Source organism: Stegodyphus dumicola, chromosome 8, assembly GCF_044657685.1.
Source record: "Stegodyphus dumicola isolate Sdum_Otavi_A_Nest chromosome 8, ASM4465768v1".
NCBI classification, from domain to species: domain Eukaryota; kingdom Metazoa; phylum Arthropoda; class Arachnida; order Araneae; family Eresidae; genus Stegodyphus; species Stegodyphus dumicola.
In genome coordinates this window covers 2041453-2064860 of record NC_140775.1, presented here as the reverse complement: position 1 = coordinate 2064860, position 23408 = coordinate 2041453, and the positions used below count along the sequence as shown (strand labels likewise).

At 34.7% G+C, this 23408-nt stretch overlaps 1 protein-coding gene across 1 annotated transcript in view; it reads right to left on the bottom strand.

Moving 5' to 3' along the window:
• LOC118203875 (uncharacterized protein CG3556-like) overlaps positions 1 to 23087 on the bottom strand; it is a 121647-nt gene extending 98560 nt beyond the window's left edge. The window contains exon 1 of the mRNA XM_085821503.1: positions 22927 to 23087. Within this exon, the coding sequence (XP_085677629.1) occupies positions 22927 to 22975 (49 nt within the window). The 5' untranslated portion in view covers positions 22976 to 23087. The remainder of the gene's footprint in view (positions 1 to 22926) is intronic.
• Positions 23088 to 23408: the final 321 nt, after the last annotated feature.

Genomic DNA, 23408 nt, shown 5'->3' with positions numbered 1-23408 from the left:
AAAATATATTTTATTTAACTGTATCTAAACTTATTAACTTCCATTAGCTTTAAGCTAGTTTTTGTAATTTTTAATCTGAGTGATTCAGTTTACTCAGCAGATATAATTATTGAAAAATTAAAACTTACCCATAATGATCTGTAGACAATGTTTCAGGTCCGGACGTCTTGAATACGCGGCGAGTGTGCTTCCAGTTACACTACGGAGGCATGCGGAAAGGACGGAGAAAGTATCTTATATATTCCCCCCCTTTAAAGGGAGACTGGGGATAAGGGCAGCCAATCGGCAAATCCTGGTGGGGACGAATTATCGTCCACTCTCTTTTAATTGGGGCGCCAATATAAGATCCGGCCTTCTTAGGTAGCATACAATAAAACTAGAATCCTAAAAGAGAGCTTGAGAATTTTCCCTGTGTCATACAAGTACCACAGAGACAGAGAAAGGGTGTAAAAGACCCTTTATTAATGCAAATAAAGTTTAACAGAGACTACCAACCCGTGCTTACAGAAGCTTTAAATTAAAGGTACTGAAATGAAAGAAATTTAAGTATAGCCTAATGGCTTCACAGTTTGACTAGCGCGCAAGTTGGCTCTGATCGAAATCGGCGTAAACAAGCCTGATGGCAAGAATAATTAAACGGCGAAGAATACTAATCGCTGGAGAATCAAAGTTAGCAACATGGCCTTCAAGCAGGCTGAACACGATCTTTCACTATCCAAAACCTTCGCTTAAATACTTCCTTCTTTCTACCTAATTTGAATATCGCTCCGCCTGGAAATTTACATTCTGGCGGGGTGTGTGGAAGAAATGTCACCCGGAAAAAAAGGGAAACGGAAAGAATGTCCCCGGAAAATAAGGAACGGAGAAATGTCACCCGGAAAATAAGGAGCGGAAAAAAAGGAACTCTAAAATCTCGCGTAGGTTCCCCGGAAGAAAAGAATCAATGGGGAAACAATTTTTTGATTACCGTCAGTGGAACTAAACGATTTCATCTGTCCCTGACTGAAAAGTAACAGTTTATTCACAGCTAGATTTAGTCTCTTGTTTAAGTTGACATTAAAGGCCTGGAATTCACTGTTTCATAAAATAATTGTATTTCATGAATTAACTTAAGGAATCAATTAAAGTATATAAATTTATTGGATTCTGCGATATAACTAGTTATTTTATAGAATAGTGATGGCCTAATCGTTATGAAGTATTAGTAAATACCTTCGTTATCGTATTAGAAAATGCTTGATCGTTAGGAAAGATGGCACGCGTAAGCTGCTTTATTGAAAGCAGGACTAAGTAGCCTAATTATTTTTAGAAGTTGTAAAAATATAAATATTGGTGCAGTATAGTTTGTTACTTTTTTATTGCTTTTTAATTAATATAGCAACAATATTTATTATTAATTCAATAAATTAAACAATATTTATTATTAATTAGGAACTTTGTCCTTAAGGGACTATTGTTTTCGTTTTGCGATTTTGCGTCGAATCGCTCTGAATCTCCGTTTCACTTTTCAGACTGTTGCGACCAAATATTACCGTCCTGTATTATATTTAAAGAAATGAAATAATGAATAATCTGCATAAATGTATGTATGTTCCTCGCATTGTGATAAAACAATGGTACCTAGAGCCATCCAATTTTGAATAACGTAATCCTCCACCAAATATGGGGATCTGGAAGCTCTAATTTGGAATCTGGAATTTGTTTCATTATCTATTTCATATTTTGTCAGACATTAAAGAATTTTTAATTCACAAACTTAACGACTTCAAAACGAGGAATGGCAGCACTCTACGGGAGGGGGTTTGTCTCCAGCGCAAGAGACTGTGTATCGGAAATTCTAAAGATATGCTCAATTTAAAATTATTTTACGATATTTCTGTTGAATTGAGTTTTATGGTTTAAGTGCGAATAGCATGATATTTAATAAATAAAGCTAACACACAAAATGTTAAAAAAAGTCCCTTTAGACGTAATTTAAAATCTGAAATCCTTCAGATTTTTCTTTAATGTATTCTTTTTTATTTTATTATTTATCAATTAATCTATACGTAATATGAAATGTATTTTTCGAAAGAATAGCTTTTATCATCAGTTGTTTTATAAAACAAAGGATTTGTTTTAAAGCCAAATTGTTTATTTTTTACTTTAACAATCTATCTTTAGTTAATCTACTTAATAACTAGTTATTTTATAGAACAATTAGTAAAGTGTGAAATTATTAATCCATCGTTGTTGCTGTTGTTGTCGTGACTTATATCCCTTGTCTGACACTAACATCAGAGCAAGCCCACGGAATTCATTTTGGCATGGAGTGCAAGATTGCGCCTGTCATTGCGCATTCTACTGTCGACAGGACGACTTTGTTCAGTTCCGCCCTAAATTTTGAAGGAGGGCATCCTGAGGGGGTACAGGTCCGAGGGTCTCCCTACGTTTTCCCTCTGTAATCAACCTCTCAAGAGGCCTTTCGGCTCGCAGCAAATTTAGAGTGCTCCCATGCCACACAGACACTATACATTTACAAACATCCGTGCCTTTCCCGGGATTCGAGCACGGGCTCTTCGATACGGCAGTCAGCTTCACTAACCACTATCGCTGTTGGTTGACTTATTAATCTACTATACACTTTAATCGACTTAACTAGTTAATTCATGAAATACGTACTTATTCTATGAAATAATTGAATTATATGCGTTAATGATAACATATATTGCATCACTAATAATGTCAACTGATAATTCAGGATTCATGATGCTAAACTTGGGGAAAATGCTATAAATTAAGCGTATAACAAATCAGTGTGAGAATGGTTTTGCATATGAAACTGAGACTGCAACACTTTTTTAACCAGCTTCAGAAGTTAAAAAGCTCCATAATTATGATTTTCTCATTGTAAATGCACGAATTTTAAATATTTCATTAAATAACTTCGCATTTACAGCCCGAATATTGAAAATTATCATAATTAAGGATTTTGAATTTTTACAGTGATATACGTATAAAATAATGATCAACAATTGATTCAATGCTTTCATACGGATAAAATATTCCAAATTAAATGTAAAAGATTATTCCTATTCTAATTTATATTGAAATTTTGTTATACGACCTTGAAAAATGAATATTATAATTTATCAGGCAGACATGTTAAATAAACTGAAATTATTAAATGCCACAAAAAGGCAAATAAAATGAGACTTTTCTAATGCGACCACCAATGGCTCCAAGCGATTTGGGCCATTTATATAGATGGTTGCATTAGAGAGGCAAATGTACGAAAGCCTATTTATTTATGTTGTAGAAAACACTTTTAGAGTTCGTCGTTGTGAGATTCTCTGTACTTATATGTAAAGTAACAAATAAATATGTCTTACTAAAACGATCAGACTTCTAAAATTAGGTTTCTAAAATAATGTCAAAAATTTTTTAAAAATCTAACAGAGAAAAGTTGCTGAAATGGTTAATTTAAAGTAGTTAACACAGTTTATGATAAATAAAACATTAATTAATGCATCACAAGCTTTAGTATGAAAGTAGATTAGCATGATCATCAAATCAGATTATTTAGGTTATTTCAAAGTACCCTAAGATTATCTGCCGAGAGGATATGGATGCCTTCACGGAGGACTCTTTATACTGTGATACAAAATTACTTTATAGTGTGAATTGATGCAAATATTATTTCATACGTCTGATAGAAACTGACTCATGTTTATGTTACTAATGGAGAAAACAACGAAAATTTCCTTGTAAGCAGCCCATCTGCCATGATTAGAACGCCAGTCAAATTAGCAATATTGAACGAAAATTTATTTAATTTTCCCTTCTGATACGTTTTAGGTTCTGTATAAGAAAAGCTCCCACGTATGATTTATTTGGGGCGCAATTTAGAGGTAAAATGAATAAATTTCTTTAATATGGTTTGGATTATAACAAAGCGCACGAAAGCTATCTGCCTAAGAGAAGAGTTGTCTTCGTGGAAGGCTAAGGAAAACTCGCTCGTAACCACGTTATATGTGGGAAAAACAACGAAAAGCCGCTTTGCTAGAAATCAAACCCGAGTCTAACTACCAGTATTTAGCAACTTGACTGCTCGGCCGCTTATAAGTTTCCTTAAGCTTTACACGTATTTGTAATGAATGTAACTACTATGAGTAAAAATCTTTCTAAGATATCCATCCATGTTTCTAGTTAGTTTTTGGTATGCTATGGAGGTGATCACCTTAGAAAAATGATGTTCAGCGCAGGTGTTTATTCATACCTTTGGAAATGTTGGTCACTTTTGGAAGTGATTGTCTTAGGGAGGTGGTCGCCAATCGTTTATGGGCTACTATATGGTCCGGATCTAGATGGATCACGCTCTGGTGCATTGTAGCAATTACTAATGTCCTGACAATGACACCCGCTAGACAACCCGCCTTCACCCGCTGCACACCACTCTATTTTTACCATAAGGGAAAAGCAGCAGCTCGCACATCTTCTTGCAATCATTCTTAGAAGTTTCCGGTTATCCGACGCTACGATTGCTGTGATAAAACTTGTATCTCCCCAGCTTGGCGATCTTTCGAAAGATGCCTTATATTTCCCATTGCAGACAAAGGGTGACTTATTTTCCGTTTCCTTATTTTCCGGTGCCCTTCTTTCCGTTCCTTTTTTTTTTTTTTTTTCCGGGTAAAATTTTTTCTTACAACTTTCTAGCAGGGAAATGAAAACGAGGCTTTATAGAAAAATAAATGATGATAAAATAACTGGTTAGCAATTTAAATGATACTCTAACCCTTTAACGGTTTGAGCCTATTCTCTTTCTTTTATGCAGGCCTCTTGACGGTTCGTTAAGAAATATTGTTCACGGATCGTCCCGTGTTTTTGTAATAGCGAAAAGATACGCCAAGAACGACTAGCCCGGATTTTTGTACGTCTTCCAACCCCCAATGCCTAAGGGGACAAGGGTCCACGCAACCCTGACGACAATGAGTAATGGCTGTCATTAGCGCGGGGAGAAATCTTGATGTTTTGAGATAAAGGCCCTTACATTGACTCTAAAGAAACAAATTTATTACCAGTTACAGAGTGAATGTATATAAAAGGAATTAAGAATTTCCGTTTTAGAGCAGTTATTGAATAAAATAAAGAAGTTTTCACAAAATAAACTTTTACTTATAACTCATAAAATTATTAATGAATTAAAAGGAGAAAAATAATGTATTTTCCTACAAATTTATATCACAAATAATAAAAAACGTGAGGCTCTCTTGATAAATTTATAAATCTTATCCCTTTGACAATGTAATTCAATTATTTGATTTCGTTGTTTAAGGATCTATTATTCTTGTTATAAAAATGTACAGGAATTTTTCAAAGGGGCTCTTATTCCCATTAATCTGCACGACAAATTATTTTTCTCCTTTTGGTTCAGTCTTTTACTTCCAAGAATCCTCTTACCTCATAAATGTATAAAGTTTTAAAAATTCGCCCAAAATCAGAAATTATGTTAATTTCATGCAGCTTTCATTTCAAATGCTATTTTACGCTCAGTAAAATGATGCAAACTTAAAATCTATGAGATTTTTAGTCCATTCTTTAAGTGGAAATATGCGCAAAAAACTTGTTCAACATTAAATTTTAGGACCTCTAATTCGAATTTTATAAAACTCGGTTTACCGCGCCGTATTTTCATCCGTAAACGGTGTGAGTACAAAATTTGAATTCGGTAGCTTATCGAGAAATAGTCTAAAAATCGATGATGAGCTTCTGATTATAGCGACAAACACCGTGAGTGAAATGAATACAAATTTTGAAACAAACTAGCAGACTCTTAAATATTATATTTTTAAACATTTTGGAAAGCTCGGTAAATTGTTGATATCACATAATTGTCATTTTTATAGCATTCTTGGTCTTATAAAGCACATATGTGACATTCATACGTGATTCCCGACACTTCTGTTGATTTGTCAAAGTGGCTGCTTTTGATACTACTGTGATGCTCATTATATATACTCCACTATCTATCATACCCATTACCGATATTTAATTATATTCTGTATATATACAGAAATATTGGTAAGATTGAGAGAGGTCAACAAAACTTTTACAAATATTTAATTAATTGAGCTACATAACTACTTATACTAGCTCAGGAAATTTTGAGTCATTTTGTAAAAATAAGCTTTTCTTTAAAATTTCTATTTCTCCCCGCTACGCTTAATGACTTTATTCTGATGAATGGAAGGTTATGAAAACCAAAAGCTGAGTATATAATTACAAATCTAACTAATAAATGCTTTACAAATACAATTCTTCATATTTCAGCAGAATTTTTTGAAAACGCATTTATACAGATTGTTGTAGAAATCGACAAAGTTTTATGCCAGTTTAAGGTATTTTTCCTTCCCCTAATTTTCAGTTGCTTATAAGCGTATTAAAAAAGCTTTCCCGCTCAAAATGTTAACTATTTTAAAATATTCGTAATCGCACTTCTACAAAAAGAAAGAATTATAATTGTATTTATCACAGAAAATTAAATGGATCTGAAATCTGTACAAGAGAACTGAAACTATCATGGAGGGAATTTCTAAGAGACTCTAGACCTCATCCACTCTGAAAGTAGAAAACCCTGGAAAACTTTCATAGAAGAAGAGCGTTCGCCAGGATTAGAACCTATGTCGAATTACAGGTGCTTAGCGGTTTTAGCGCTTGGCCACTGGGACCCCCACAGCCCTATTTAAAAATTTTGTTTAGGAAACTTTCATCTTGATTTAATGTGACACTGAAGGTTAGGGTTATTTGAATACAGCAAAACACACGAGGACGATCTGCTTTTAAGGAGAAAGATGCCTTTGTGGTGTTGCGTGGCCCCAACTTGCCCGCAACAGTAGTAGTGACTGCTATGAACTGGAAATTACACAAACTCTTAAGAAGGGTTTAACTCCCTTTTTTATTCCACTTTAGAAGTTACAGATGCGTTCACTTGACGCTCACAAACTACGCCGACCCGGCGGTTAAATAAAAATAGAAAAGTACAACTAAAAATAAATAACGGGATGAATAAATAACGAAGTCACTACCTACGAGGCTCTATAAACGTGACTAACTTAACCGCGTTGTAAGATACACCTGAGATTTCAGCAAACTTTCTGAATAAGAAGTTGAAAGATTCAACTAACTGACGAAGTAGGCACACAGGCCGAAACACGCCGTTCTTAAATTTCTACCTAGCAACCTTCACGCTCGTGAATCAAGAAAGCACACCTTCAAATCTCTCGTTTCCCTTCCATTTAACTCAAAATTACTTCTGCTAAAAATTTGAATACTCTGCGCGTTCTACTAACATTTACATACTCTGGCATTGACAATTCCAGGGGAAAGTAAAGGCTTGACAGGAAAGGTAGCTTAAACCTAAAATAAATGTTAGTTAAAATAAATATAAACCCCACATTTGCCGCTGCCAGAATTTGGTAAAGTTGGAAGCAGGTCCTAGAAACGACCTGTTGAAAAAGTTTCCACATTCTGAACTAAAACTGAAGAGCCTCGTTTACTTAAAACAAACTGTTTTCTCAAAAATTAGAATAAATTTCTGTAGGTACATAATTTTACCATCTCTTCTTACAGGAACCTTTCGTGGTCTTCAGCAATCAATCTTTTCTCTTCCTTCCAGCATCTGGAAGGAATAAGTATCAGTATCTTCTAAATACATTATGATTTACACTTTCTTAACCCTGGATAAAGTTTTCGTTTTTGATCGTTTTATTTTCCTTGATTAACTGCTTAATTCACATTCATTCAAGTATTCAAACATGAATTTAACTTTAGCCTGGTTCTCCACCATGTGTGGTGTCAAACGGGAATATCCGTGTTTTAGTATTACAACACTTCCCCTAACCACAACGATTTGTTATAATTCAACGACCAAATAGACACACCTTAATCGACATACTGAAACTCGATGAGCTATGTTTAACGTTCTTAAAATTCAAGTGTAGTGGTCAATATTTAAATTTGAACTCATTTCTTTCGAGTATTTACTTTTAGCATCTAAAATTTTATGCTTCTAGACTAAATTCTACTTTTACATAACTTTCAAGTATTTACCTATATTTACAAAATTCTAATACATATGATTTTTACAATTTACCGTACAATGAATAAGATAAAAAAAAATTTTTTTTTTACTTCACGCTTTCTTCGCCAAGCTGGCGGCACTGAAACTAAATTTTTCATTAATACAAGAATACGAAGTTATTTTACTTTCGGCCAAATTTTGGCTTTAACTTAACAGAATTAGTCTTTCGACCAACAGGAACTGCTTGCTCTTAGATTTTATACTTAAAGAAAATAATACTTTTGCCTTAGCTAAATAAAGTAAAACAAACTAAGTCTCAACCGAGACAAATTGACTTGAGTCAAAACATAGAACTTCGTATTTACGCATAACATTTTGGAACAAAACAAAAAAAAAAATTATAGAAGATTTTAACTTATCTTTGAGTTTTCGATGATTGGAATTCCGACATCCTCTTCTGGCAGAATTGATCCCACGTTATGGAATTCATAGAAGTCACTCGTCGCTTTTGGGTTCTTCGAGGTTCGTCCATGGGGACTTTTCTTTTCGCCATCTGTACGCCGGCCTCTTAGAGTGCTAATCTTCGGATTCCTGTCTTTTCCGTTTTGCCCCTGGACGGCTGGTCTTGGCTGCCTCCGGTCTGGAATCTTGCTTGAATTTCTTCTGTTGGTGGTGGTCTTTTCGTTCCTCCTTCTGTCTTTTTGTTCTCGTGAACGGCGGCCTTGTTTGCTCCTGACTATCTGGCTCTGGATGTGGTTTCCTCGACGCAGAATTTCTACTGCGGGACGTTGTAACTGGTCTTTTCCTCTTTACCAAAGATTCTTTACGCGGCGGCTTTGATTTCCTGTACTTCTTGAATCCTGGAGTCTGACCATTTTCCTTTCTTCTTTTCGGGATCCTATAATGACTTGTAGAAGGACTAGGTTCCTCTTCTGTTCTCTGCTTCTTGGGTTGTGGAGCGGGTGGCGTTACTTCTGGACCTTCCACTTCTTTTGCCCTTAAGTCCTGCAAGAAACTTTTAAGGATTTCAAAATCATTTTGATTATAATATTTTTTCACCTGGTCGGGACTTGCTTTACAGATTTTCCCTCTCTCGTTCTTAAGGTACAATACGACTCCCTTGATTTCCTGAATTACATAGGGGCCTTCAAATTTTGGAGCCAACTTTGCAGTAAAATTGTCTGGGGCACTTGATAAAGAAAATTTCCGCTTCAATACTTTATTCCCAACTTTAAAATCTGCTTCACGGCGTTTTTTATCGTAATATAGTTTCTGCCTATTTCTTGCCGTATCCGAGCTTTTAAGTGCCTGATCAATTAGATTTTGCACATCTTTTTGTTTAAACTCCTGCTCTCTTTGTTGCACAAAGAATAGTTTATCTAGTGGCGTAATTAGCTTCCGTCCTAAGAATAATTCTGCTGAGTTTTTCCCGTAGTATCATGATTTGCTGTTCTTAAAGCATAAGCTAACTCATTTATGTAGCCATCCCAGCGCTTGTGATGTGTGCTAACATAACTTCGAGTTATTTTTACAATATTTTTATTAACTCTTTCTGCGATGTTTGCCTGTGGTCTATACGGAACCATTTTGATATGGCGTATGCCCAGTCCAGTGCAAATGTTTTCAAATATTTGGCTAACGAATTGTTTACCGTTATCGCTAATGACTTTTATCGGTGCACCGTATTTTAAAATGTATCTGTGTAAGAATGCATCTGCGATTGTTTTGGCTGACGCGCGTTTAAGTGAAACAATTTCTGTTCATTTTGAAAAATGATCTACAATTACTAAAAGAAAACGATTTTTATTTAACTCGCTCTGGGGAAAAGAACCAAGAAGATCTATGCCTAAAATTTCATTCGGAAATGTAGCGCGAATGCTATTTAAGTACCCGGCCGGGCTGTAATTAATATCATTTATTAACTGACATTGATTGCAGGACCTGACATACGCAGTTACTATTTTGTATAATTGCGGGAAATATACCGCCTCGCGTACCCTTTTTAAAGTCTTTCTGGACCCTAAATGACCCGCTGTTTTCGCGTAGAGTAATTCCTTCAAAATGCTTAATCGAAGCGAGGCTGGGATGACTGGCTTATACTCAAGATTTTCGCTTGTTGTTTTCGTATAAAATAATAAATTAACTATTATTTCATAGTTTTCTGCTCTACTTCTTATCGCATCGATATCTGTGTGTTCAAAGCTTTCGGGGTCTTTCAAATAAGCATAGATACTTCCAAACTCAGGATCAGCTTTCAATTCAGCAATAATTGTTTCTCTAGAATCTAAAATTTTTGAAGTCAACACAGCGCATTTGAGTTCATTGCCTTCATCGTCCAGTTTTATACGAGATAGTGCGTCAGCAACATTGTTTTCCTTACCCGGTTTATATTTAATTACTAGGTTATACTCTTGAAGTTTTAAAGCCCATCTTATTAACCTGGGCGTTAGGTTTTTTCCCGAGTAAAGTCTACCAACAGCCGCATGATCCGAAAAGACTGTTACTGGCGCTTTGCCGAAATAAACTCGAAATTTGTGTACAGCCATTAATACGGCTAATGTTTCTCTCTCTGTAGCTGTATAATTCCTTTGCGTAGAGTTTAAAGTTTTACTAAAAAATGCCAAAGGATGGCCATTTTGCATGAGAACCGCACCTACGACTTAGTCCGACGCATCTGCTGCAATTTCCAGGTTTTCGTCCCCTTCCGAGAATTTCAAAACAGGGGCATTGATGAGTGCTTCTTTTAACCTTTCAAATGCAGTATTTGCTTCTGCTGCCCACGTAAATTTACTTTTCTTTCTTTTAATTACTAACAACGGTTCAAAAATGTTCGCAAAATCTTTTATGAACGACCAATAATAAGAACATAACCCAAAGAAAGAAGAAAGTTTCTTGGCGGTGTTGGGAAGTGGGAAATCCTTGATGGCTTTTATTTTTGAATCCTGAGATCCTATACCCTTTTTGCGAAATTTTATAACCCAGATATTTAAGTTCTTTAGTCGCGAACTTGCATTTTGATGCGTTAATTGTAAGACCGGCCTCTTTTAATAATTTAAAAACCTCTTCTAAATCTTTAATATGTTGTTCCAACGTACTACTCGTTATAATTATATCATCTAGATAGATTAAATTCTATGTTCCTAGGACAGGCTTTAGAATAATGTCCATAGCTCTCTGGAATGTTGACGGGGCCCCACACAACCCAAAGGGCATGCGTAAAAATGCATAAGTGCCCGATTTTGTGATAAACGCAGTTTTATGTATGTCTTCGGGTCTCATAGCTATTTGATAGTAGCCAGACATTAAGTCCAACGTAGTCATGTATCTCGTAGACTTAATCTTTCCAATAATTTCCTCTATAACCGACAAAGGGTAAACTGGGAATTTAGTAACACTATTAAGCTTTCTGTAATCGATAGCAAACCTCCAAGCCCTTTTATCCGAAGGAGGGAACTCATTCTTTTTCCTACATAGTACGACTGGACTCGCGTACTCACTATTTATGGGCGTTATTATCTGGTTCTTCAACATTTCTTGAATGTGTTCTTCGATAATTTGTTCTTTCTGTTTATCATACCGGTAAGGTTTAGTCCTACAGGGTTTGTCGGCAGTTGATTGTATATCATGCGTAACAATTTGACAATTACCCAGGCTGTTCTGAAAACAAGCTCGAAAAAGTACTCACCACTTGCTGGATGGCTTGGCTTTCATGGTCATTCAAATGGCTAAGGTCGACTTGCGGTTGTTCCACTGGCTCCACCACCCTCCGATCCATTTCCAGCATATTGAATTTTCCTGAAAATTCAATTTGGCCTTCGCGGCCTTAAAAACTCCATGCCTAAAATAACTGGACTTTGCAAATTTTTTACCACAAAAATTAATACTTTAAGGCTTTCATCATTTACCTGTATTTGTAATGATAATTTCCCAATGCATTGACAAGTTTGTCCTTGCGCTGCTATGATTTCTGTGTTTTTATTTTTAAATAATCGTAACCTATTAAAATTCTTCTTAAAAAATGTATCACTCATAAAGTTACCTTCTGCCCCTGTATCGATGAGGGCTTCTACTGGTACATCGCCAACCAGGACTTGTATAATCGGTAATTGGGAGTTCTTTACCACGACCGTATTTAGGTATCTTCTTGAGGGTTTTTTCGAAACTTCCGGGGTCTGGACCCTCGCTTTTACAGGCCCCTCTACTCGTTTAAAGCTTTCCTTTCAACTTCTGCCTTCTGGGTACGTGGACGGTTGTTTTCAAATTTCATTTTTGGGCCTTGACCTTCGAGCTTCGATGAGTTAGCTTGATAGCTCCTTCCCCCATAAGAGCGATTTGTGTTTCCGGTCTGTTCATTTGAGGATTGCCTTCGGAGACCTTGAGAATACGATGCCCCTCTAGCTTTTCCCGCTATTCTGCGGTTTTGGAACTTGCAGCCAACTCGAAGAGTTCCTGCAAGGTGCTTGGGTTTCGAATTTCGAAGTAATCTTGAACAGCAGGTAGCAATCTTGGTAAGATTATTTCAATAATCTCCGCGTCGGGTTTCTTCCCATACAGCCTATCCGTCAGCTTACTTTTTCGCAGAATAAAGTCCGTCAACTCTTCTATATTTCGTTGATAAAAAACTATATAGCTCGGCTTCTAGCTTTGCTCGGTCTTTCACTATGGGGAAGGCCTTTAATAATGATCTTTTGAAATTTTCAAAATTATATGTTTGGTCTCCGAATTCCACTAATAAAAATTTGCCTATATTCTTCCCCCATAGTGGGGACTGTCCTCTTAGTGCAGACGTGGTAATGGCAACTTTTTGCCTTTCAGGCACAGGATATAGCTGAAAATGATTTTCGAGACCTTCTAAGAATATCGCCACCGAATGTTTTCCGTCGAAATTGACGTTTGGCTTGATTGATGCTCTCATCGTCTGGACCAAGTATCCAAATCCTTCTAATTGGTTCGCCATTTCTTGTTGTTGGACTTGTACAGGAGTTTCCATCCAGTTTTCGGCCATTTCAGTCCGAAAAGTGTTCGGGCGCCAATGTGGTGTTGCGTGGTCCCAACTTGCCCGCAACAGTAGTAGTGACTGCTATGAACTGGAAATTACACAAACTCTTAAGAAGGGTTTAACTCCTTTTTTATTCCACTTTAGAAGTTACAGATGCGTTCACTTGACGCTCACAAACTACGCCGACCCGGCGGTTAAATAAAAATAGAAAAGTACAACTAAAAATAAATAACAGGATGAATAAATAACGAAGCCACTACCTACGAGGCTCTATAAACGTGACTAACTTAACCGCGTTCTAAGATACAGCTGAGATTTCAGCAAACTTTCTGAATAAGAAGTTAAAAGATTCAACTAACTGCCGAAGTTGGCACACAGTCCGAAACGCGCGGTTCTTAAATTTCTACCTAGGAACCTTCACGCTCGTGAATCAAGAAAGCACACCTTCAAGTCTCTCGTTTCCCTTCTATTTAACTCAAAATTACTTCTGCTAAAAATTTGAATACTCTGCGCGTTCTACTAACATTTACATACTCTGGCATTGGCAATTCCAGGGGCTTGACAGGAAAGATAGCTTAAACCTAAAATAAATGTTAGTTAAAATAAATATAAACCCTTCACCTTCATAGAGGACTTTCTAACAAATGGCTCATATTCATGTTACACATAGAAAAATACCATACAGCCATCGCATTCGTTCGTCTGAGTTTGAATCTTAATTGAACAACTAATATTTAGCGGTCTTATCGGCCACTGATATGGCTGTAGTATAATAGGGGAAATAACTATTACCAAACTGTAAGGCATCTAAATTAAGAAATTAAAAAGAAATCACTTCTGAGGTAATCTTCAACACAAGTTAAGTTTTTTTTAAATGCTAATGAGTAATATAATCATGAAAGAGTTCACGTCATTTGTGTCATTTTCAGATTGTTAAAATTAGTGTGGTTTTAATCAACGATTATTTAAACCTGCTACAAGGAAAAAAATACACGAAAATTTTCTTTCAAAATATCAGAAATTATTGAAAAAAAAAAAAAACTTCTGTAATTTATAAACGAGAAAAGGTATTTAACAAGATTTTACATGTGTGAAAAAATAATGAATTATGATCTCCTCTAGTGGAGATCTTTGTAATTATATTTCTAGTTCCAAAATCAAAGTGAGAAATCTAGTCGCTGAAGCCACAAAGCACTATGAGTTCTTTTAGGCTTCTATTTTCAGCGACGGAATAGATCAGCTGCATGGAATTTTTATGATTTTTCTCTATATGTAAACTAAATGCATGTAAGTGTTCCTTAGAAAGTTCGCCGGAAGTGGAATATTTCTATCTTAGAAGATAGATGTCGCGTGCTTTAGTAAAGTTAGCAAATCTAAATACAGGGCCGACAGTAATATGTTTGGGGCCTATTCTAAAAATTAAAAGGGGCGAAATCACCCTATATCGCCCCCTTTTACTTACTTTTATACTTTTATCTTAGAATTATATATCGCATTCATAAAAATCTCTCTAAATTAATTTTATGCTAAAATACATCTTCTCAGATGGTCGTCTTTTACTCATTGGGAGTCGATGCTTCTTGAAGATGCCGATTCATGACTGAAAAATTATTTTCTTGCTTTTACGGTTTCCCCTAATTGTTCACACAAAGGACTAACCTTCAAGAGAAAACAACCCATCTATTGGTGTTAATTCCTCAATAAAAAGATACAGCACTGAACGGGGGAAAGTACGTTTGTTTATTTGTAGAAATCTTGACTTTCCTTTTCCCTCAAAATTCAAGCAATACGAAAATCTACTATAAAAGATATACTCTTTAAGGTATAAAACTTTTACGTAATGAAATTATAAATACTAACTTTAAACACTAATTTTAAATACGACAGTACTTTTTTCTGACGATACGTAAGATTATGAAAGTAGACAGAAATCTGCATTATTTCATCTATCAACATACTGTAATGGAAAAGTGATATCAGAAAAAGTAAATATGAAGAATTTGCGAAAGGCGGAATAATAGGCGAACCTTGGATTTTTTTCGAAGCAAGAAATGCGAAAATTCAGCTCTCATTATGCTTATACCAACAATGGTGGTGCTGGTGTATTTAATTATGGCAAAGCACACTAGGGCTATCTGCCTAAGGGGAGGGATGCCTTCGTGGAGGACTTTCTAAGGGAAACTGGCTCGTATACATGTTACGCATTGGGAAAACCATGAAAACGCCCATGCAGCTAGCCTGTTCGGGGGATTCGAACCTTGAACCGAACTACCAGTGTTCAGCGACTTTACCGCTCGGCCGCTGGTGGACCCCTACCAACAATGTCTTCCAAATTCTAGCTGGGAGAACATCCATTTATAGTAAGATAGGGAGAATGGCATAATTCCTTATTTTCCCCCTCTTATAGGGCGAGCGAGAAGAAGCAGGAGACACTGTCGGCCTAATTCATGTGTTCACGAATTATCGTCTATCAGGTTTTCATTTAGGTGCCACTGTAGAGACATTCCGTTTTTCTGAGGAGAAAATACGAAAAATCCTCTATGCTCTCGCCGGGATACGAACCGCAGACCTTCCGACTGCTAGTCCTATCTACTATCGCTTACACCACATGAGCCCTCAAAAAAGAATGAGATACTTTCTTATAATCTATACGGATATACAAATTGATGATTCTAAAATTTTACTATTATAAGATTGGAAAAAATTCAGGATTTAATTCATTTTCATACATTTTAAAAGAAGATCAATTTTTCAGAAAGTTAAGATAAAATATTTATTACATTGCCGAATTTAAGTATTTCAGTTATTTACATAATAAAGGATAAATTTTATACTTGTATAATAAAGAAGAATTGTTAATAATATCACTCTGATTTTAGAAAGAATTTTATTTCAAGTGATATGTTTAGCTTAAAAGTAATAGGAGCAAAACTATGCCGAAACAAAAGGCACATATATCGAAATTATCTCCTTTAAATTAATGATATCTATACTGCTGACAAATTATTACTTGACATACCTACTACAATATTCATGAATAATTGATCGTTACTAGATTAATACAGGCACAGCATATTTCTATGGAATAATTTGCTATAATTCCTTAATTGAAGTTTCACATACTTTCATATTTAGGGCATTAATTACACGGCACTGAAGATTCTCAATGTATCATAAAAAATATGCTATATGATTTATGTTTAAATTACTAAGTTTAAATATTATATGCTCATATGTACAGATACTCCAGAAGCCTGGCACATTTCAAAATTACTGGATTACTTCATCAGAAAGCAGTTTTTAAAGTTTTAGTAAATTTCGTGCGATTTCGACATAAATTAGCCTGATAAAAAAAAATGCAAAGCTCATGAGGCCCATTAGAACACAAGTGATTAAGGTCATTGAACCACAGTAGTTAACCCTGGCTCCGAATACTGATGAACGAGCAAACTGTACGGATCTTTTCGTGGTTTTCCCTCCATGTGTAACATTAATACAAGTAATTTACCCTTATAAAGTGTACTCCCCCAAAACATTTTTTTTTTCTTAAAATAGAGAGTTCTCGTATCTTTTGAGCTAAATGAAAGAACCATAAATAAAATTCGGAAATCTTTTAATAGTTATAGTATCTAACATCGGAGAACAAGGCATTCTAAACATTTCTTTCACTACCTGTAGGAAGAGGCAAAAGATCAAAAAAATAGGAAAAAAAAGCGTGGAGAAATTTCCGCGTTTTAATGCTTTAATGCCATGATTTACGATATAATTTTTTCGGGAATTTTTTTCTTTGAATACATTTTGTACAGGTATAACGAATTCGCTGTATCAAATTTAATAAATTCTTTTGTTAAAAATGTCTCTAAATTAATTCCATTTGGATTTGAAAATTGTTTTATGCTACAATAAAACTTCCTAGACAGTATTTTCATGAAGGTTTGTTCTTACGTCCTTGAGTATTTTACTCAGTGGGGAACAATGTTTCTAGGAGATTTACTTTACTCCATTACTATATTAATATAGGCATCGTATATTTCCGCGGAATGATATCATAGCAAGCACAGCTTAAGTTCCGTGTATTTTAGAGCTAGGCAATTAATTACATTACAATAGAGATTACTGGTACGAAAACACATCTTTGTTTGCCTCAACTGTACCTGAAAAAGAGAAGAGCGCAAAAATAGTTCATTTTCCGAAAACAAAATGCAATTTTTGTTCATGAATTTAGATCAAAAATACAAATGGTGTACTGGTTTGGATTACTTGATTATGGTAAAGAACACTAGGGCTACTGGCCAAAGAAAAAGGGGGGCTTCATGGAAGACCTTTCTCAGCAAAATTGGCATGTAATCCACGTTACACATGGAGAAATTCACAAACACTCCCCTGCAGCCAGCCCGTTTCTTTAGAATCTATGGTTTGGTTTATATGATTGCGTCAAAGTAAACTAGAGCTATCTGCTAAGTGAAGGAATTCCTTCGTAGATGAATTTCTAAAAGAAAATTGGCTACGTTAAACGCCCTTGCAACGTGCCCATCTTCTGGAATCGAAATCAGGTCGAACTACCAGTGTTAAGCTATTTCACCGCTCAGCGGATGGGATGTTGTTTGGAAACGAACCCAGGTTAAATTACCAGTATTTGGCTACTTTACCACTTGACCATTGTTGGGTTCTAAAAATGATGTAATGAGCTAATATATAAATGCTTTATATATATATATATATGTAAACTAAATGCCTAGTTTGTATATATGTACGCTGTATAATATTTAAAATAATCTTAGAAAATTAATCAAAGCAATCTCTCGATCTAAATCCTATCAGCTGCAGTAAGTAGAGCAACAGATTGCAAAATTATAGCATCAAAATCCTAAACGAGCTTATAAAAGCTTAAGAATTTTTTTAATCTGTAGTTTGGACAAACAGTCCAACTGACGAAAAAATAATGACGTATGAAAATTTAAAACCGTACAATGCGGAGTAAGCTTTTTTTTTTTTTTTTTTTTTTTTCAAATTTGTAGCATCAAAATCACAAATAAGCAAAAAACAGTACAAAAATCTAACAAAAATTATTTTCTATTTAAGCGGACAGATTTTCCAAAAAAACAAAACACGTAAACAGAAGCAATCTAATAAATGACAAAATAATAACCACTGAAAACTTGATCCAAAACAAACATAAAATAAAAATAAAAAGAAGAGATAGTTCTAAAAATCTGTAACATTAGAGCAACAAAAGTTTTTGTAATTATTATGCATATAAGCATGTATACTTATCAGAATTAATGGAACATTTTATCAAAAACAATTTTTTAATTTTCGGCAATTCTTACGGTTTTACCGTTGAGCTCTGGTAGATCATCCTACTTCCAGATACTGAGGAACGGACTGGCTGCATGGGCATTTCTGTAATTTCCCTGATGCATGAAACGAACGCGAACCAGTTTCCTATAAATCCTACCTGAGGGCATGTTATCTTTCAGGTTGAGAGGCTTTGTCTACTTTGTCTTTAGTCATTGAAATCAGACAAGAGTAAACAACGTTCCCTAATAACAACAAAAACCTAACATCGGGAAAGGAAAGCGGTGATAAACAGTTCTTAAGCGAAAGGGTCTTTTGTAAGTGTAAAGGTTCTACTTGTGGCAGCCGAATACTGGTAGTCCGACCGAAAACGTTGGGTGTATGATTTGTTTTCGTGGTTTTCCACCTGTGGAATGCGAATATGAGTCAGTTTTCCTACGAAAAATCCTTCACGAAAGTATTCCTCACCTTATGCAAATAGCCCCCATCTACTCTAGCATATTCTAATAACCTAAACTTTTCTATTAGACAGAAGAATCTCTTTTTTTAATGTATGCCTCCTAATGGTGTGAAAAGCTGCAGTTTTCCTTCCCCCCCCCTCTTCAATGCAAAAAATACACATCGATCAATCGATGTTACTTTACATAAAATCTACAGTACTAAATAGTGAAAAAAATGTATTTTTTTTTTTCACTATTTATTTACGTGTTGGAGAGTTTTCATATAGAGTTTATATGAAAACTCTCTCTGTATAGAGTTTTATGTGCGTGAACTGAAGCTTGACCCGGACAATAAGCTTCTCTGTATTGTAAGCGAAGAATGTTTCCATATCAACTTTCTCTGGAACGTTCAAAATTTAATATTTCATGAATGTGATGGAAAGAAGTTTGCATGTAACATTATGAAAGCGTAGTTTCTAGAAGTCTACTGTCACTAGTTTTTCAAATAGAAATATCCTTTATAATGTAGATTAACTTATTAAGTTGTATATTAACTTATAATAGCAGAGAAAGAAACTCGAAAATTATTTCATTCACGTGTTTTGATCATTTGATTCAAATTTATGCAGCAACTGACACAGAAAATATTTACAAATCATTTCATTCAAATGTTTTGATCATTCCATTCAAATTTATACAGCAAGTGACACGGAAATATTTACACGAAGGCATTAAGATTGCTTTCTAATTAAAAGTTGTTAATAATATAACATTTTATCTTGTAACAAAAAGCTTGCTTTAAACTGAATAATTATAACATTATAGAATATTAAATTTTTAATTAAAATTTTAAGTTTATGAATTAAAACTGTGATAATTAACTAAATTTTCGTAGACAAATAACTCAGCATTTTTTTTGAAAGTTAAAATGCAGTTCTAATTTAGAACTTAAAAATTTAAAGGTAGTATTAATAAATTTGACATTTGTGAAATTTTTAACAATTATTCAACCTGAATGACAATATTGTGCATTTCTTTTGAAGGAATTAGACATGAATAAAAGACTGAACGATTTTAAGATGAAGCATTGTTATTAATAACCAATAAATAAAACAAAAATGCACATAATTTGATGTAATTGCCATCAAACTTGGTAAAAATATTTCATTCTTTCCACAAATTCATTTCTGCAAAAATCTCTACAGAAATTAATTTAAAATACTTAATGGAACTATTAATCGCATAATAGACTTCTGTATTCATAAATGTGGTTATAAGAAGCATAAAGCAAAAATTAAATAGTAATGTAGGGTTCCGTAGAAACATTTATTGCTTTATATTGTAACATCTAGATTTATAGGAAAGGCTATCTTGCTGAAACGTTGTAGAAACTCTAATTTTTGCTTCATACAAACATGGTTCATTCCTGCCCCAAATGATCGGAGAAAAAGTTAGGACGATCCAAGCCTTCGGAATAGTCCATCGACTAAGAAGCGGAAGTTCCGAATTCGAATTCCGACGACAGCGTAGATGATTTAGTGTTTTGGCTTATAAATTCCAATAGCTCGACAAGCGGTACATAATTAAAAATACACTCACGATAATTGGTTACCAAACAAATTTCGCGATTGCGTTCCTTCGCTTCTTAGTCTCTTTTTAAAACGATAAGAAACTTTCCACCAACACCACTGATTGCCCTCGTTGTATAAGTGGTAGCATATTAGACTAGTAACTGAAGATCCAATTTCTGAGTCTCTTCTAAAGAATAACTGATTGTCTTATGTTTCCCGCTTTGAAAAGCCTAACAGTCTTTATAGTGTTCTCTCTTAGTTCTGCTCTCAGCGCTGGAGGTACGATAACATACAATTCTCCCCGTGTGTTTTGTAAATATATGTCATTTCCATCAAGAAAATACTCTCAAGACAGGCAGTAATCGTACTTGAACATAATCAATTAACCCAATCCAGTCTGAATCAGTCTTATACTGGTACCTGAAACTTACTTTTAAGTTGCAAATAACAGTAAATTACATTCGAATATAATTGAAAGGTCTCGCTTAGTTTTTAACCAGTTATTTTATGTTAACGAACTTTCCTATCCTCCTCATTTCCATTTTCCTGCCACAATGGAAATTTCTGATATTCAAATGAGGTAGTAAGAAGTAACAAAAAATTCAGATCAAAATTATTAATCGCGTTTCTCATATTAAAATGCATTACTTTTAATATTAACCAGTACATCATTAAAACTAACAGTAAATTGCTCCCCTATTTCTCGAGGATGGAACCGTAAGCTTATTAATCTCCTTATGACGCAATAAATGCAACCATTAACTGCAACATAATCAATTTAGAGTAATTTTTAAGTAAAATTAAAAGGGAGAAACATAATTCCATACCTCATCCATTGGTAAAGTCAATAATAATTTAAGCATTATGTGAGAAATTTTCTAAAGCAATAATATAAAGTAAACTCAGTGTTTATGTTTCCGACAAAAATGTTTTTAGAAAAAGAAAAAAAATGATAAAGTACTTGATTCATTCAACGAAAAATTCAATTTTCAAAATAGTGCTGTATATAACAAACTTATTTTCATTCCTCTTCATCAAAATTTCATAAAAATCTATTAATTCAAAGGATTAGAAAAATGCACTCCATCAACTACTTTCGAAACTGTGTTAGAAAATCAGTAAATCGTACATTTGTAAAATCCTGACTGATTACAGAATCGTGGATAATAAATTATCTCAAGTGTAGTGTCATTAGGTTTCTTGAAGCATGGATAATGAAAAATGTGTCCGGTCTGTAGACAGAAAATACTTTAGATTCTCCCCCACGTAAAGGACGACTGGAGAGAAAGGAACTCAGTCGCCAGATCCACGTGGTGACGAATTATTATCAACCTCCTTTTAGTTCGGGCACCATTTTTTGAGAGCATGAAACACATTATTTTAGAAAAAATTTAAAAAATGAGCAATTTCTTCGAAGGAATCTAATTGCGGACTTTTAGATGCTAACATGACTTGCCTTCACAATGAAGGCATACGGGAAAGATAGACAATAAAAGGAATCTCAAAATAAAAAACTTTCCAAAAGAATTACTACGATTTTGAAATGCTTTTCTTCTCTTATCCACATAAAGCAATTTTTCTGTATGGCCAGGAAAATATATTTATTTCCGATGACGCTGGACTGATGTTTACATGATACCTTGGAGTTCTTTAGTTTTCAAACGCGAATTTAAAAGTGAGCAAAGCACATAAAAGTGCTCAGTAAAACCCTCTGAGAGTAACATCATTTCTCTCTATTGACGGCATGAGGAAATTAACATCTTCATTTGTGGAAAACATTTGTGACCTAAGTCATAGGCTAAGGCTGGCTCAGTCTATTTCAGTCTAAGGCTGGTTCAGGCTTGGCAGGGACCGTACTGGTACTGTCGTATCTGTTCCTTCGACTGTTGTGGAGCTAGATGGTAGTTTTCCGACCTTGTCGATGGGGTTTGTCCCTCAGAGTCCCAGTGACGGGGACTGACAGAGCGGACAAGGCACCAAAACGATTATTTCCATGCTGAGGGAGTGGTGCACAGAGACAAAGATGACCAAGCGAACAATTTTGTATTAGGTTTCGAAGAGTTTTTTACCTTGTCGAAGACTATGTATAAAGCCGGGCAGGAAATGTGTGGTCTGCGCCGCCGTTGAGGGGGTCTCTGAAGCTCGGATATTTTACCCCGATATGACAGACCCGAATGGTCATCCGGGACGGGGGTCCCTGCTTTGGTGTTCTGCCATAGTTACTTAAACTACCAGATCTTGTTATTGAGATGGCATAAATAGCACTGTGCAGCACAGAAATCCAACATCTCCAAATAAACAGAGTTATAGAATGTTCTTTTAGAAGTAAGGTGTTCATTACATATATAATACTGCGGCTTACTCATTGAGTTTTCATTTTTACTGCATTTCTACTTTATCGTGTTGGAATCATAAATAGAACTAAACTGATATATTTCTTTTTTGAGTATTAAAGTGTATAGATAAATGTAATTCTAATGAAGATGAAAATGAGTAAACATTTGGAACTGAAAATTAAAACACTGTGTTTTTAAGCTATAAATGAGATGAGACACTCACCTGATTGAAAGCATAAGGCAATAAAAATAAAAAAATAGACCTTCAGCATTTTTTAATGTTTTTCTTCTTCGAAACTGGATTCGACGTATTCTTGTCGTAACTTGAACTGGAGTATTTTTATTCTGAAGAAACCTAAAATGATTTACGATACGGGTGAAGATAATTTCAATAAATATTCCTATTTAATAATAAAAAGGAGATAAGAGATAAATTTTATCAAGACCCATTCTCTTAAACAATTACGTTATTGTTCCTAAAAGCTGAGATTTTTAGACCTTACACCTTTTTCAAAGAATAGCTCTGCGCATACTTTTGCTTGTTTCTTTTGATAAGGAATTTTGAAACGAAAGGTCATTTTTGAAGATCATTCAGAATGCAAATAATAAGAATAGTACTTACTTCAACAACAACAGAAAAAAGGGGGGTATGCATTTAATTTTATTTAATTTTAATTTTACACTGTAGGGTTTATATTTGTTTTA